This window comes from Pichia kudriavzevii, chromosome 2 (assembly GCF_003054445.1).
Source record: "Pichia kudriavzevii chromosome 2, complete sequence".
NCBI classification, from domain to species: domain Eukaryota; kingdom Fungi; phylum Ascomycota; class Pichiomycetes; order Pichiales; family Pichiaceae; genus Pichia; species Pichia kudriavzevii.
Window position 1 is genome coordinate 1,732,725 of NC_042507.1, and position 15,539 is coordinate 1,748,263.

The 15,539-nt window shown below is 42.9% G+C and overlaps 10 protein-coding genes across 10 annotated transcripts; 5 read left to right on the forward strand and 5 right to left on the reverse strand.

Moving 5' to 3' along the window:
* Positions 1-2: 2 nt before the first annotated feature.
* C5L36_0B08110 (uncharacterized protein) lies at positions 3-2,168 on the forward strand (the record flags this gene model as incomplete). Its single annotated transcript, XM_029465182.1, has 1 exon — positions 3-2,168. The coding sequence occupies one exon, from the start codon at positions 3-5 to the stop codon at positions 2,166-2,168; it is 2,166 nt and encodes a 721-aa protein (XP_029321041.1).
* Positions 2,169-2,429: 261 nt separating this feature from the next.
* C5L36_0B08115 (uncharacterized protein) lies at positions 2,430-2,651 on the forward strand (the record flags this gene model as incomplete). Its single annotated transcript, XM_029465183.1, has 1 exon — positions 2,430-2,651. The coding sequence occupies one exon, from the start codon at positions 2,430-2,432 to the stop codon at positions 2,649-2,651; it is 222 nt and encodes a 73-aa protein (XP_029321042.1).
* A 135-nt stretch (positions 2,652-2,786) lies between these two features.
* Positions 2,787-3,134, reverse strand: C5L36_0B08120 (uncharacterized protein; the record flags this gene model as incomplete). The annotated part of the gene is made up of 1 exon (XM_029465184.1): positions 2,787-3,134. The coding sequence occupies one exon, from the start codon at positions 3,132-3,134 to the stop codon at positions 2,787-2,789; it is 348 nt and encodes a 115-aa protein (XP_029321043.1).
* A 288-nt stretch (positions 3,135-3,422) lies between these two features.
* On the forward strand, positions 3,423-4,673 carry C5L36_0B08130 (uncharacterized protein; the record flags this gene model as incomplete). The annotated part of the gene is made up of 1 exon (XM_029465185.1): positions 3,423-4,673. The coding sequence occupies one exon, from the start codon at positions 3,423-3,425 to the stop codon at positions 4,671-4,673; it is 1,251 nt and encodes a 416-aa protein (XP_029321044.1).
* A 171-nt stretch (positions 4,674-4,844) lies between these two features.
* C5L36_0B08140 (uncharacterized protein) lies at positions 4,845-5,774 on the reverse strand (the record flags this gene model as incomplete). Its single annotated transcript, XM_029465186.1, has 1 exon — positions 4,845-5,774. The coding sequence occupies one exon, from the start codon at positions 5,772-5,774 to the stop codon at positions 4,845-4,847; it is 930 nt and encodes a 309-aa protein (XP_029321045.1).
* Positions 5,775-6,509: 735 nt separating this feature from the next.
* C5L36_0B08150 (uncharacterized protein) lies at positions 6,510-8,314 on the forward strand (the record flags this gene model as incomplete). The annotated part of the gene is made up of 2 exons (XM_029465187.1): positions 6,510-6,548; positions 7,445-8,314. The coding sequence occupies 2 exons, from the start codon at positions 6,510-6,512 to the stop codon at positions 8,312-8,314; spliced, it is 909 nt and encodes a 302-aa protein (XP_029321046.1).
* A 489-nt stretch (positions 8,315-8,803) lies between these two features.
* C5L36_0B08160 (uncharacterized protein) lies at positions 8,804-9,709 on the forward strand (the record flags this gene model as incomplete). The annotated part of the gene is made up of 1 exon (XM_029465188.1): positions 8,804-9,709. The coding sequence occupies one exon, from the start codon at positions 8,804-8,806 to the stop codon at positions 9,707-9,709; it is 906 nt and encodes a 301-aa protein (XP_029321047.1).
* Positions 9,710-9,831: 122 nt separating this feature from the next.
* C5L36_0B08170 (uncharacterized protein) lies at positions 9,832-11,190 on the reverse strand (the record flags this gene model as incomplete). Its single annotated transcript, XM_029465189.1, has 1 exon — positions 9,832-11,190. The coding sequence occupies one exon, from the start codon at positions 11,188-11,190 to the stop codon at positions 9,832-9,834; it is 1,359 nt and encodes a 452-aa protein (XP_029321048.1).
* Positions 11,191-11,824: 634 nt separating this feature from the next.
* Positions 11,825-13,402, reverse strand: C5L36_0B08180 (uncharacterized protein; the record flags this gene model as incomplete). The annotated part of the gene is made up of 1 exon (XM_029465190.1): positions 11,825-13,402. The coding sequence occupies one exon, from the start codon at positions 13,400-13,402 to the stop codon at positions 11,825-11,827; it is 1,578 nt and encodes a 525-aa protein (XP_029321049.1).
* A 503-nt stretch (positions 13,403-13,905) lies between these two features.
* Positions 13,906-14,406, reverse strand: C5L36_0B08190 (uncharacterized protein; the record flags this gene model as incomplete). Its single annotated transcript, XM_029465191.1, has 1 exon — positions 13,906-14,406. One exon carries the CDS (start codon positions 14,404-14,406, stop codon positions 13,906-13,908), a length of 501 nt encoding a protein of 166 aa, XP_029321050.1.
* Positions 14,407-15,539: the final 1,133 nt, after the last annotated feature.

Consider the following 15,539-nt stretch of genomic DNA (forward strand, 5'->3'; position numbering starts at 1 on the left):
TTATGAACTTCTTAACAAAGACGTTGGGGACTCTCACAGGAACAGCTATTCCATACACTTTTGGAGATGTCGTTGCCAAATCAAACAGTGATGATCCATCATCCAATTCCTTATGGACAATTTACGATGGTATTTCGGATAAAGATTCAATGCCAGTAACCATCCATGCATTTGATCTGAAGAATCCACATAACTCTAAATTTATTCCCAACGCTAAAAATGCAGCTAAAAAACATAGGGCATTGTCTTTGTTACCAGGAGTGTTGACTGTTGTTGAAGTGATTGAAAATGATCGCACAATCTATCTGATCACCGAACATGCAACTCCAATATCGAAAACTTTAGCAAGATTCACTAATGACTCTAAAATCTGGGGTATATACCAGCTTTCCAACGCATTAAAATTCATTAATATTGAAGGTTCATGTGTGCATGGTAATATAAGACTTAACAATGTATACATTACAGATTCCGGCGAATGGAAGATCGGTGGGTTTGAATTTGCTTGTAATTATAAAGATGATACAATGGATTATTTGACCTTATATTCAAATTACAATGCTCTTGTTGCTTCCAAGCATATGATCATTCCGCCTGAATTTGAAAGCAATGGTGTAGAATGTTTTAGGCAACAGCTAAGTGGCATCAAAGGGTGTAAGTTTGATGCGTTTCTACTAGGAGCTACCATTTACCAGATTTATGAAATGCGGCAGCCTATACTTGGCGATTTATCAAGGTCTGCAAACTTTCATGGTTTTCCCTTGAACAAGTTATGTGCTCCGAGTATTGGATTAAGAATTACAAGCGAACAGTTTCTCAATAACGGAGCACAGACTTATTTTGACAATAGCGATATTGATGCATACTCTAGGATTTCTCAAATCACGCTGCTAGATGTTGCCGAGAAGATGGAAATCTTCAAAGCCTTAGTATTTGGTAATATTCCTAATCAATTTCTAGAAAATAAAGTTATGCCACAGATTGTGGATACATTTAATAGGTTATCAGACAATCAGGAGAATATCCAAACAATGTTAATATATCTTTTATTTAAGATTTACGAAAAGTCTGAAAAAGAGAGTAGATCGTTCGAGCTATTCTTCAAACCTGTCTATTTCAAAAGTTTCACTTTTGGCGACCGTGCAATAAGAACTATGCTTTTGAAAATATTACCTCAAGTTGTGAATAGGTTTACACAATATGAGGTTCAGAATAACATATATCCCAACTTAGTGACGGGTTTCCAAGATACAGATATCACGGTTCGTACCGAGACGTTGCTATCTATTTCTTATATCATGGACAAAATTACAGAAAGGCAATTGAACAATGATTTACTGCGTTATTTGGCTAGATTGCAATCCGATTCAGATGCCAGGTTAAGAGCTAATACGGTTATTTGCTTAAATAAAATCTCTGAAAACATGAATAGTAATACCCGTATTGGAGTTTTAGTTACAGCTTTTGGCAAAGCGTTGAGGGATTCCGATTACGTGACAAGATTATGTGCGGTTCGGGGGTTCAGGGAGAGTATCGAATATTTTAGCGCAGAAGTATGTTGCTCAAAAGTACTATCTTCTCTATCCCCTGCATTATTGGATAAATCATCGGTTATACGTGAAGAGGCAGAAGAGACTTTTGAGATGTACATGACGAAAATCAGAAACGAGTCGGCAAAATTGGAGACAAGTGACGAGGATCAACATATCAGAGACGATGTTAAAGATCTAAACAACCTACTTGAAAGTTTATCGCTTGATGCCATGGGCGAGACTCTAGTAGGCTCGATTTCTGGCCTCAACACGCCAAGAAGCACCCCGTTCCCGGAATCAAGTATGAATAAGAATAACTTTAGTAAATCCACACTACCCTCTTTTGAAAACCTGGTGGATGACGATTTAGATTTTGACGACGATGGCTGGGGGGCGATGGAGGATAACGAGGACGAAAAACTTGAAACTACACATAAACAAGAACCTGCTAGGATAGAACTTACCAAGAAAGAACCTGCTAGGAAAGAACCTATTAAGAAAGAACCTGTTAGAAAGCCCATAAAGAGGTCGTTGACTTTGGGTAAGACCAAGCCAGCCCCACTCAAGTTTAACCTAACTGCGCAGCCATCTCAAAACAACAATCACGATGATGATGGATGGGGTGATGGCTGGTAAGCCTTATATAACCATGTAAGAAGTTAAACAGTATTATTTTAAATGTAAAAGCCATTCCATACATAGTAGGAGAGCTGGTGTGCATTTCTGCATTACCGAAATAGGAAAATTGGTTACAGCGTCTCGGTCCGCAAAATAAAGAAATCATATACACCACACACATACGTTTCTGCGGAATGGCTGCCCCATCTTGTTCTAGTGGGGGCTTCTCTGGTCGGTCGTAGTATTCCAGTAGAGAACCTTTGTTATCGAAAATATATTATGAGTGGATATACTGTTTTAATTGTCATGGCGGTGACAATCATCACGGGTGCTGTTTTTTGGAAATATGCGCCAAAGCAGGATCAGACTGTATGGAGAAGTACGGTTTCACTATCATTGGCAATGATGTTCCTCATGTGGGCATTTACGTACCTTGCGCAGTTGCATCCGTTAGTGGCACCAAAGAGGAGTGATCTTAGACCAGAGTATGCTGAAGACTGAGAAGCCAGAGGTTCCATCTTTCGCCCTCTCCTCCCATAGCAATTATATATTGTATATATATATATATATATATATATATACATATGCATAAAATTTTCCTAAACCTGATGAAAAAATATAGTTAAACAATAGATATCATTCTCGTAAGTCTTTAACTATAGTACCCAACTCATCTAAGGCGCAACGAACCAAACGCTCAGTTGTGGGCACGCCGTCCTTGAAGTCATCATCGTTATATATCAACATGGAATTGGCAGCCAAACTAACGGCACGGACAACCTGTATCCAGTTTGTCGTTAATTTGGCAACAGACTCGGTTCCCAATTGGATTTTCCCTATTTCTGTGTTTAGCTGCGTAAGAAGGCTGTATACTTGGGCAGTCAATGACTGAACCCGCTCGAGTCTCTCGAGTTCATGTAACTTCCTTTGAAGACGTTCTTCTGCTTCAGTTGTCGTCAATATTGAGAACCTTCGTTCGGACATTTCAACAGGTACCTATATAGCTTTGATAGTAAAACTTAACCGAGAAGGAAGGGGGAAAGAGAGGATCTAGGACTCCTTTTGAAGCACATGACAAAATATGCAAGGCTATAAGGTTGATAATGATATCCAAAAGTTTGTTTACCTTCGAGGAGACTTTGTTTTTTTTTTCTTTTGAATTTTTCCTGTTGTTTTGGTTTATTTGTATTTATTGCTTTGCAGTTTTATATAGACATACAAGAAATTGAGGGGCCAACTTTGAATTGCTGAACAATTTGCTAGAAACAGACCATGGTGAAAACAATAATGTCGCCGATTGCAAGGGCTAAAACAATGGGGGACTACGAAATTGTCAGAGTCGCCAATACAACATATGAAGACTCAGAGATTGAGGAGATGAAGAGGATGTACCATTTGCAGAATAGCATGCTTGCTAGGAAAAACGAAGAGCTGATGGGAAAAGTGGGGAGGCTGGAGAGGGAGTTGTTTGATGCACAAAGGCAGATACTAAAGCTGCGGAATGAGAAGATCTCCATGCAGGATAAGCTTGAGTTGAATTCGAGGAGGTTCCACGATTTGATTGTGGATCAGTATGCGATGCTGATGCGTGAATATCGTGGCTTTATGTGTGATGTTGGCGTGAATTTAGGGAGAGGCACAGCAGCTGGATTAATTTTTGACAAGGTCAACGAAGAAGGGGTCAAGAATGAAGAGAGTTTTGAGTTCAACCACTACTGGAGCAAAGTCAATGAAGACTTGGCGAGAAGAAAGAGCATAATATCGAAGCGATGCATAGAGAGTACCCAGGTAGCAGATAGTGACGTGCTGGATACACTTGTGGAAGCACCGGAGGAGAATAACAACGAAGTACAGGTACAAGAAGAACAGGTAGGAAGTCTTGGAGAGAAGGAAGATGTCTACGAAGATCATGACTCTACGCTTATCCCTGCGAAGCGTGATGGCAAGAGAATGGACAGATTAGAGAAAGAAATTGATGATGTGCCGTTGCTACAGATAGAGAATGCAATGCAGGAAAGTACGCCTGAAGAGGAACATATTCCCCAGGTTGGAGGGGACGATTTGGAGCTTCCTTGTGTAGGACGAAACGCCATGAACATAGACGATATTGCCGACATGGAGATCAAAGAAGGGAAGGAACCCAGGAAAAAGTATATCACGAAAAGAGAGCGTCAGCAAAGACGGACGTCTATTCCTCGAGAGTTGAAGAATTTGGATACAGAGAAAACCAAGCGGTGGATAGGGATGGACCTTGATGAGGAAGTTCAGGGCGATAGTATTGGAGAGCGTCGAAAGAGCCGAAGACGGAGTTTGGTGGTGGACTACCACCTTACGTCAAGAAGGAAAGGCGCAAGGGCCAGTGTTGATGTCGACCAAGAGAATCGGATCACCAAGGGCAAGCGAGTCAACAGGAAGCCGTTACGAGACGTCACCAATCTTGGCAATGGTAACAGCAGCTACAAGGGGAATGGTTCTTCCATTTTCGATCTCGAGGAGATGGATCTCTTTGCAGAGTATGTATAGTTTTTTCACTTGTTTAATGTGTGGTCTGTGACATACAAGAAAAGACGTATAGTTTTTTTATACCTTTTATTCTGTATAGTCTATTACATGAAATAGCAGAGACGGGTAAATAAAGAGAGGTGGAAGAGAGCCGCCACTGAGGGGCTGTGTTTAACTAAAAAACAGAGAAGATCAAACAGCCATTGGCATCTTTATACTAGGATAAGGGTTGTAGTCGAGCACTTCGAAATCGTCGAATTTGAAATCGTCTATATCTGTGACTTTCCTCTTTATAGACAATTTCGGGAAAGGTCTTGGAGTTCTCTGAAGCTGTTCTCTGAGGGCGTCTACGTGGTTCACATAGACGTGGGTATCACCCATGACATGAACGAATTCCCCCGGTTCCATATCGACCACCATGGCGATCATGTATGTTAGAAGGGCATAAGAGGCGATGTTAAAGGGGACGCCAAGACCAACATCGCAAGAACGCTGATACATTTGACAGCTTAGTTTTGGTTTTTCCGACTTATTTTTCGGGAAACTAACATAAAATTGGCAAAGTACGTGGCAAGGTGGTAAAGCCATATCGGCAAATGCAGCCGGATTCCAAGCAGATAGAATTATCCTACGATCATAGGGGTTTGTTTTCAGAGTTTTGATAATCTGAGCAATTTGGTCGACTCCCTCATTGGTGTAATCGCTGTGGCAATCTCTATAGGGAGCACCGAAATGTCTCCATTGGAATCCGTACACTGGGCCCAAATCGCCAGCTTCACGGTCGTGTAGGCCGAGCGAGTCAAGGTACTCTCGGGACCCGTTACCGTCCCATATTTTAACTCCCTGTTCGCTGAGGAGTTTTGCGTCTGTGGAACCTTTGATGAACCACAGCAGTTCTAGGAGGACGCCCTTGAGGAAGACCTTCTTGGTGGTCAAGAGGGGGAAGTTCCCATTGGACAAGTCGAATCTTAGTTGGGGCGGCGCAAAGAGAGAGTACGTCCCCGTGCCTGTACGGTCTTGTCTCAGCTCGCCGGTGTCCAGAATGCTTTTGACGAGATCCAAGTACGCCTGTTCCTCTCTGTTTGCAGTGGGTGTCTCTCTTACCATGTGGTGTTTCTCCATATATCTGTATCTGTGTCTGTGCCAGTGTAGCAGTGTAGATGCATTTAGGGCAATAAGGTTGTATTGCAGACACTGAAAACGCGTTACACTGCAGACACGAAAAGCTCATAAGCTAATGCCGGGCAGCGACGCGTCGCCCAGCAACAAAGACAGAAGCAGCGGAAATTGACTACCTGTGGATCACTGTGCCTCCATAGTGTATTGTAGAATATTGTACTGTAGAGTTAGATGGTGTTGCACTAGACGAATACCATAATAGGGTATAGTCTACTGATCTTTAATATAAACTACTAGTCTAATATTAGTCTAATACTACTCTTACACTAGTCTAATACTACTCTTACACTAGTCTAATACTACTCTTACACTAGTCTAATACTACTCTTATACTAGTCCAATACTAGTTCCACCTCTTTTACCGTTGGCTGTGCCCCGTTGTAGTCTCACTGGCGCATTCCCCATTTGCCATTTTCTCGCCTGCGATTCGCTGGACCTTCACTGTGCCCTCCCCCACCTCGCGCCTGCCCAATCGGGCAGCACGCCGCTGACCCCTTACCTATTGCTCTCTAAGATCCCTCACTGTGTGCGCTCCAATACGCTGCTCACGACATTGTATACTGGAGGGTGCACACTCGATTCCCTCGTCTGGTGTTATACTCTCTCAAAGTACTGTAACTGTGTTCATAGTAGCACAATAGGACATTCTCTTTGAGCCTCAACACAAAGCAACAAACAATGTTCTCCCACATTAGTGCGTCCATCAAGCACAGTGCTGTATGTATACCCGTCTCGCTAGGGAACAAGACCCGCTGACACTCGGGGTGGTTTCCATAGGACGATGCTCAACCGTCCAACCCAAGTGTCGTTTATGTCCAACAACTCGTCTCTATTGCCCATTCCAGCCAATGCTACCGTCTCTTTCAAGATGGACCCAGTACATCGCCTATAGACATTCAACACACGGTTGCAGACACACTCTCGTGACAATCCAGGTACAGACAACAGATTCCAATCAGCCACTTGAGCCGATGCCAATCACTCCTTGAGGCGCATGCCTATACACTGGCAGTTCTTGCAGCCCATCTAATTGGCCATGCGCCTCTTGTAAAGGAAAGCATCTACGTTTTGTGCAGGCTGCGTGTTATTTTACCTTGTTTCCCATTATGTCATTCTGATATTCATCATTGTACATTCTACATTTTACATTCTACATTCTACATGCCACCGAAAACATCCTCCTCCTACAGCTCTCAACTTGCATACCAACTGTCACTCCCTCTATTCTACTCATCTTTCGACTTTTAAAGATTACCGATTTTCAAACCTGGATTCTCTTAAACACAACGGGGAAAAAAATCAACATGAAATAAAATCCGCCGCGATTTTTTTTTTTTTTTTTCCTTTGGCTCTGTGTGGTTTGTGTTTTTGCACGCTATCTGATTGGCCAGTTTTTTTTTTACTTGTGGTTAAATGGGAGTGTTGTAAAGTTGGTTGTTTGGCTGGTTTAATGGAATCTTGATATGTATGGCAATAAAGTCGCAATAGATTATAAACAGCTGCCTCGTTGGCTCATTGGCGGGCTTGTCCTGATGAATGGATCATATTTTTTCTTTTTATCCAACCCACTTGATAAATACTAACATAATCAAACTTCCCTTTTTATCGTATAGAGATGCTTCTCCACCGCTGCAAAGCCTCAAGTTTCATCAAACACTAAGAAAATCGTCAATGCTGCAGTTGCTGCTACAGGTTTAACTGCTGCCTTTGTACTATACCAAGATTCTCAAACTGCACAGGCAATGACAGCAGCTGAACATGGTCTTCACCCTCCTGAATTTGGTTGGTCTCATAATGGTATGTTTGATACTTTTGACCACGCGTCTATTAGAAGGGGGTTCCAAGTTTACAGAGAGGTTTGTGCTGCTTGTCACTCGCTCGACAGAATTGCATGGAGAACTTTAGTTGGTGTCTCTCATACAAACTCCGAAGCTAAGGCGATGGCTGAAGAATTCGAATATGATGACGAACCAGATGATGAAGGTAATCCAAAGAAAAGACCTGGTAAATTGGCCGACCATATTCCAGGCCCTTATGCTAACGAACAAGCTGCAAGAGCTGCTAACCAAGGTGCATTGCCTCCAGATCTTTCCTTGATTGTCAAGGCAAGACACGGTGCTTGTGATTACATCTTTTCTTTGTTAACCGGTTACCCAGATGAACCTCCAGCAGGTGTCACTCTGCCAGTTGGTGCAAACTACAACCCTTACTTCCCAGGTGGCTCCATCGCCATGGGTAGAGTCTTATTCGATGACTTGGTTGAATACGAAGATGGTACCCCTGCAACCACCTCCCAAATGGCAAAGGACGTGACCACCTTCTTGAACTGGGCTGCAGAACCAGAACATGACGAAAGAAAGAGATTAGGTGCTAAGGCTTTGGTTGTTGTCACCGCCCTCTACTTTGTCTCGGTCTTTGTTAAGAAGTTCAAGTGGACTACCATCAAGCATAGAAAGATTGTTTACCACCCTCCAAAGAAATAATAACTCTCTCATAAATCAGTAAAAGGATCTAATGACTTAACGATTCAATTCAAACTATTCCCTATAAAAATTACTCTTAAATTCTCATCCTTATATTCTTCGTCACTTCACCTATCCATATACATATATACTATATTATATTTTATTATTTTATATTATATTATATATTATATCTATATTTATATCTATATTTATACTATATTTATTACTACAACCAACATATTACTTGGAGAACTTCGAGTAAAACTTCAAGCATCGCCTCTCCATCATCGCCCACCATAGCAAGGTCTTGTTCTCCGGTTTCTCTAAAGCCCATCCTTATCATGCACCCTCTCAGAGTGTCTTCTCGTTATTACGACAGTCCGCGCACACGTTCTTGATTGCAACTACTTTTTTCGTCGATACCCGACAAACCAGGGGCACCTGTAGACACGCCAGTCAACATTTAGGTGACACACCCAGAGAGACTTTGACACGCCACGCCGTCCAATGTCTATCAGCGGACCGTCCTCTGATGTTGTCGAAACGATTCTGAGCGGGAACAACAACTTTGTTTCGACATTGGATCATCTTCCCTGCGACATCACCCGGAGTTTATGGATAATCCAATCACTGAACTTGGAGAATGAGAGGCTGAAGGAGAAGGTAGAAAGTGCCCCTGATGCTGCCAGTGCCGTTAATATGGAGCGGAAGCTGAGCAGGAACAACGAAGAGATTGTTGCGGAGGCCAAGTATCTAATCGAGATAGTCAACCACCATCTGGACGTTCTGGACGATGACCGAGCGATTGTTGCCCTGTTAAAGGAACGACTGCCGAGCTGGACCAGTGAAGCAGTTGAGGAAAACTGGGGACACTGGACGAGTTTCAAAGAGCAGTATCTGAGGCGGGAGCGTGTTCCGAGCGTCTTTGAGGAAGCGTATCCTAGTAGAGAGGGTGGTAAGAGATATGGAGCGAGTAAAGAAAAGGAACAGCCCAAAAAGATCATCTTAACTTTGAAGAAGAAGCCTGTAAAGGTTGTGAAACCAGAGAAGGTTGTGAAACCGGACAATGTCGAAAAGCTCAAAATCATTTTAAAGAACGAATCTCACAATGGCAAGACGACACAACCAAATGGAAATATAGTATACCCTCAGGTGGAGAAACAGCCAACAACTTCATTGCCGCCACTACTATATCCATCTCCTCCCAAGGAGGAGCGATACTGTTTCTGCAATGGACCATCATTTGGACGAATGGTTGCCTGTGAGTATAGCAAATGTCCACATGAATGGTTCCACTTTAAATGCGTTGGATTGACCAGCGAGCCCAAGGGTGAGTGGTTCTGTAGTCTTTCGTGTAAGGAAAAACACCAACTTTCCAAACAACGGAAAAAGAAGAGGAGGAGAAATTGGTAGGTTTGGGTATAGTGAAAAATACTGGATGAAGAAAAAATCAAATACCTTGTAATGTTAATTTAAATACACGCATAAATATATATGTATATATACATCCAACACACGAAGTTGTGTGGAGATGACTATATTAATGTCCAAACAGAAATACCAACAAATAGAGCAAGGACAACAGCTGAGGCAATACCGGCACCGGCTTTGTCCTTACCTGTCACTGTAATTTCATTGACATTGGTGGTTTCACGTGACGTCAAGCCCGCATTGACATCTCCTTGGGATGTACCACCAGTCTTGTTTGTCAATGGTGCAGGATTCTGCAGAACCAATGTATTTTGGATAATCTCCAAGGCTGACATTTGCTCACCCAATCCGTACCAACCATCCCATCCTCCATATGACCAATTGATACCACAAGTGTGACCGTCAGAACCACCCGAACACGATTGTGCAGCACCTGCAGCACTTTTATTAATGATGTCCATCATTTTGTCTCTATATTGGGGTACTAGAATTGCCGCCTGACCTAAACATCTAGAAAAGATAGACTTGAACGACCGTTGATCATTATTACAAGTACCTTGGTTTTGACACATTGTTTCGGCTATGATACCCGTGGATGCGTTGACAAAGGTCGACTCAATACCAAGATAGACTTCATTCAATCTACTCAACCATTTTTCATCTTCCGTCTGATTGTATAAGTATGCAGTACCCGACAATAATAGACCATAATTATATGACCATGTTTGTTTGTGAATGGTTGAGCAATTGTTAGTCCCAATATTTGCACCATCGTAGACAACTATACCGCTACTTGAATTCTGAACAAACTTAACCTCCTCAAGCCAATCCCAGACCATTTCTGCTGTATCTACATACGTTGTGTTACCTGTATACCTAGCCAACCTTGCAGCAATCACAAACAAGGCTGAATTGGAAATGGTGTTCTTGTAGTCATATCCAGAATTCCACTGGAAAATCTGCCATCTCAACCCACCACCACAGTTTGCCGAGTCCCATCTCGAACGCATCGTATTGTAAACAGCCTGACTCAAGGCTAACCAACCTGGCTGATCAGAAGGTGGATTGGTAAAGTTCTTCTCAGCGGCTTCTAATACGGCCAACCCCCAAAACGCCTGATCATCATTACCTTCGGTTGTGGATTGATTTGCCGGAATATAGTTGTTCTGTGATCCACGTTGTGCCATTAACGCATCATAGATGATGGTCTCGTAGGTGTCGTTCTTACACCAAGCCCACGTGTCAATCATCCCACCAAAAGCTTCGCCCGCTTCCCACCAATAGTACGGCGACTGGAACATACCAACTGTTCCACCATAACGTATACCTTCGTAGTAGTCCATCATACCTTTGATGATCAATGTTGCCGCATTACAAACAGAGTCCTTGTTCCCCGTTTCTAGTTCTAGCGCAGCCGACAGAGCGCCAAACGCCGTGAGTAGAGTAGCCAGCTGTATATGCATGGCTGAAGAGTGTCTTGGTTCTGAGGAAAATGCCAGAGTAATGTCCAATCCTATAACACCAATAAAGTTACCGTGTAGAGTTTGTCAAAATAGACATTGTCGTACCGGTAAACAACTCCAGCCTCCCCCATTCACATTCACATTCACATTCACATTCTCAAGCGAGGAAACTTGCTTCTAATATTAGCGCGCCGCATTTTCCCAACGGGGAGGCTCGTTGCTTCATGAATCTCTGCGAGAAACGCAATGGATAGTCCATTTTGTTGGTTGCCAAATGACAGAATCGTTATATTAGTTTATACGTTAGATATATATTTACGTGTGTATATGCCAAAGTCAATAGTAATTAAGGTGGTCATTTGTTTACTTTATATAGACTTTTGTCATGCAATTCATTAACTTGTTTTTTTGTAAAGGATAGAAAAAGGAAGAAAAAAAAATGTCAGTACTTCTTCTCTTTCTTTTCAAAGTAACGTTGTTTATAAGTGTTTCATGATTTTTAATTCCCTAAATTTTTTTTTTCTTTTTTTTTATCTTGCTTTTTTTCAATAAATTCTGTTGTTGATGATTATCAAGGATTAATAAGGAGAAGTACGAGAGAAATGAAAATTCAAGCAGGGTATAAGTGAAACCCTCATGCAGAGGAAGTGGTGCCCGTGTAGAAGACGTTTTCAACGCTCGAATGAATAAGAGTAGCGGTTTTGTGGACGGTATTTGTAGTGGTGAATGTCCTGAAAATCGTTGGTGTTGGAACAACAACAATACTTACATCCGAGGCAAGCTTCTCACCGCAAGTATCTTCCTCACATGGAGGTGGCACTTGAGGAATCAATGAGTTTTGAATAATTTCAAGAGCTGAAATCTGCTCACCTAACCCATAGAGACCGTCCCAGCCATTGATCCCCCAATTGATGCCACAGGTCTTACCATCGGACCCACCAGAACACGATGCAGCTGCCCCCGCAGCAGAGGAATCAATTAGGGCAAGAACCCGCTCGCTGTACTGCGGTGCCAACTGGTAGATCTCACCCAACGTTCTAGCAACCACTGCCCTAAATGCACGCTGGTCGTTGTTGCATCTCTGCCATTTCTCACATTGGTATTCGTAGAGGGTGTTGCCGCCCGTTGTGTTGACCATGTAGTGTTCCAACCCACCAAGAAACAATCCCAACTCATTATCCCAGAATTGTTCTCCAGTGGCATTGTAAAGATACGCAGATCCCATCAACATCAGGGCATAATTGTATGACCAAAGGGCCCCATTCACCACGGGACATGCACCATGGACAATTTCTGCACCGTCATTGACATTGTAGAAATCGTTACCCTCATTTTGAACGACAAATTTGGACTGTTTCATCCACTGCAAAATTCTCTTGGAAGACCTCTTTAGGGAATCATCACCCGTGTACCTTGCCAACCTTGCCCCTAGTGCAAACACACCGCCAGTGGAAATCATGGACTTGTAATCCCAACCATTCATGGTATCGAGTATCTGCCATCTGAGACCACCTCCACAATTCTGGTCGTCCCATCGAGGAGCCATGTTGTTATAGACATTCATGGCCAACTGCGCATAGTTAACATCATTTTCATCATTGGAGTACATGGGGAACCCTCTCTCAGCTGCTTCCATAACAGTGAACCCCCAAAACACCTGATCATCGTTTGCCTCAACATCCGTTTGATTCTCCACATTGAAGAAGTCATTGTCCGGACCCTTCTGGTGAACAATGGCCTCCTGGATGATGCCGACATAGGTATCGTTGTTGCAGAATTTCCACGTGTCAATCATCCCTCCGAAAACTAATCCGGCCTCCCACCAGTAATAGGGCTGCTGAAACATTCCAACAGTCCCCGCATACCGGGTCCCCAAATAATAATCCATAATCCCGTCCACGAGGTCCGTTGCAGCATTACAAACAGACTCCTCGTTCCCGAGCTCCACTTCAATGGCCGTAGCAGAGCTTGCAAGGGCACCAGCCACCATGAGGGCTGCGTGTTGTAGTTTCATCGTAATCTTTGTTCGTGTGTTCCAAACCGTGTGTATGTGTCTGTGTCTATGTATGTCCTGTCCAACTGTGGTGCAAGACAGACAAAAGTAGGTGTGTATAAGAACCAATTGAAAACTTAGCAAGAACCAAGAAAAGGAGGGGGGATACACCCTTATATAGATATACATCCATTTATATATATAAATATATATATACATTGAACCATTTCTATATATACACCAATTGAGATTCCTCCATAACGGGAAAATGACCTCCTTTGATTCTTTCTTTTTTTTTTTTCATTCCCTTTATGGCCAAAATTCAATGTCGTCATTTCACAAATCCGGTTGGGGGAGGGAAATAAATCGGTGGAAATCGGCTCGTCTACTAAAAATAGCGGGTTTCTCAATTTCAAATACTCTGCCAAGACCCACTAGGTTTACCCGATTGGGCAAGGCCATTGCCTCTTTCGGGGTGCGCCAAAAAGGGTTCCATTATTAAAGAAGTAAAACTCAGTGGCTCAGCGAGAAGAAAACGGGCGAGGGAATTTTTCTGTTGACAATTTCAGCGGTGGCTGGTTGACAATTAATACGAGAAAGGGAGAAGGGAAAACAGCAAAAGGGACAAGGGAAAACAGCAAAAGAGACAAGGGAAAACAGCAAAAGAGACAAGGGAAAACAGCAAAAGGGTAAACTGGAGCTGGGATTGTATAGTAACGTGTTCAGGTATGTGAGTCGTGGCGATGGTTGCTTGGACTTGATTGCCATGAAAAGGAACACACCAGTAACACAGACAAGACACACCAGAAACACTGTGAGGGAATTGTTGAAGGAACGGCGTGTGCAAGTACTCTGTAGCTACATGGTGTTGTTGTAGATCTGTATATGCATAAAGACACACACGGAACCGTGCGGTCTTGGCCATTATGGAGGCGGGTGCTTGATACCTCAAACAAAGTTACACTCCAAGAACAGCGGTGCAGAGACGCCAGTGAAACCGCTGTTGGCCTCAAATAGATACCTATTGTATAGATGGCAAGATATTTGACAGTCTCAGAATAGTATACAACTGCACCAGAGACAAACCGTTTATAAGGATAAGACAATGAGAGTGCCATGGAAGGAGCAGTCACTTGTTGTTGCAGACCGTTTAAACCACTCGCCCACACCACTATCCTGCCTCTCTGTAGTTCTAGGGGATTGTGTATCCTTGTCAGCTCCATGTCTATCTCTATCTCTAGCGCCCTTCTCTCTCGATGGAGGGACAGAGTGTTGCCTCTCCTAAAGAGATTCGGACTGCTTTTTTGTAGCTGGCGAACCCCCTAGAGAAGGATCGACTTTATTGCCAAAACGGATCTGTGCAACAACTTGTAAAGATGTTGGTGCTGCTGCCTTGTAGACCGTTGTGGGTTATCTCTCGCCCAACTACAATGGCACTGTCACAATCAATATTCATAGGGCATAGGTATATACCACATTGAACCATTTCTGTCTGAAGATCTGCGAACCCACTCTAAAGAAGAAAACCTGCAAGGAGAGTCTGACTCATTCCAAATGAGTTTCACGTCCTTTACAGGAAAATTCTCTTTTGATGGATATCTTCTTTACCTCTGAATGGATCCTTTTTACTCTTAGAACCCTTGTAAATTGATACCTCTCTAAAGATGGATCTAGTATCGCCAAATGGTACCAAGCACATTGTACACCCTCTTTCCCTCCCTAGAAGTGCCGCTAGTTGTTCTGCCATTCTTTCGGAGAAAGCCATCCATCGAGCACCTGTGCAACTGCAACTTCAACTGCAAGGGAAATTAACCAACCCTTCACTCTTCTCTCACTTTTCACTCTTCTCTCACTTTTCACTCTTCTCTCACCCTTCCCATCACACACTACACTGTCCTCCTTTCCAGGTTAATTGCTTTACCCGGTTATTTGCCTTGCTGATTTTCTTTCTATCCGTGTTTTATATCCACTTCTCCCGACTTGGAATGAAATAACGCTTGATGTCGGGAGAAACATCACCATTGTTCCGCATGTCCTTACAATGGCTGTAGACAAAATATCGAGAATTGCTACATCGACGAAGATACACTCTTACAAAATTGTTGGGTCACACTTACGGTCAATACACTCGGGTGTTAAACTCACACCTGACAAATCTTAACATCCGGTTGTCTTGGCTTGACTCAAAAACTATAACTAATTTCACCGTTACCAAATAGATCGACTTTTGTATATTTGTCTACTGTCCACGCTTCCCAACTTCTATCATCTATTTATGGGCTGTCACCAGCACTACTATGGATTCTTCCCAAAGTAAATCCCCCAACCAGGCCCACGTTCTCTGAATTGCCTTCTT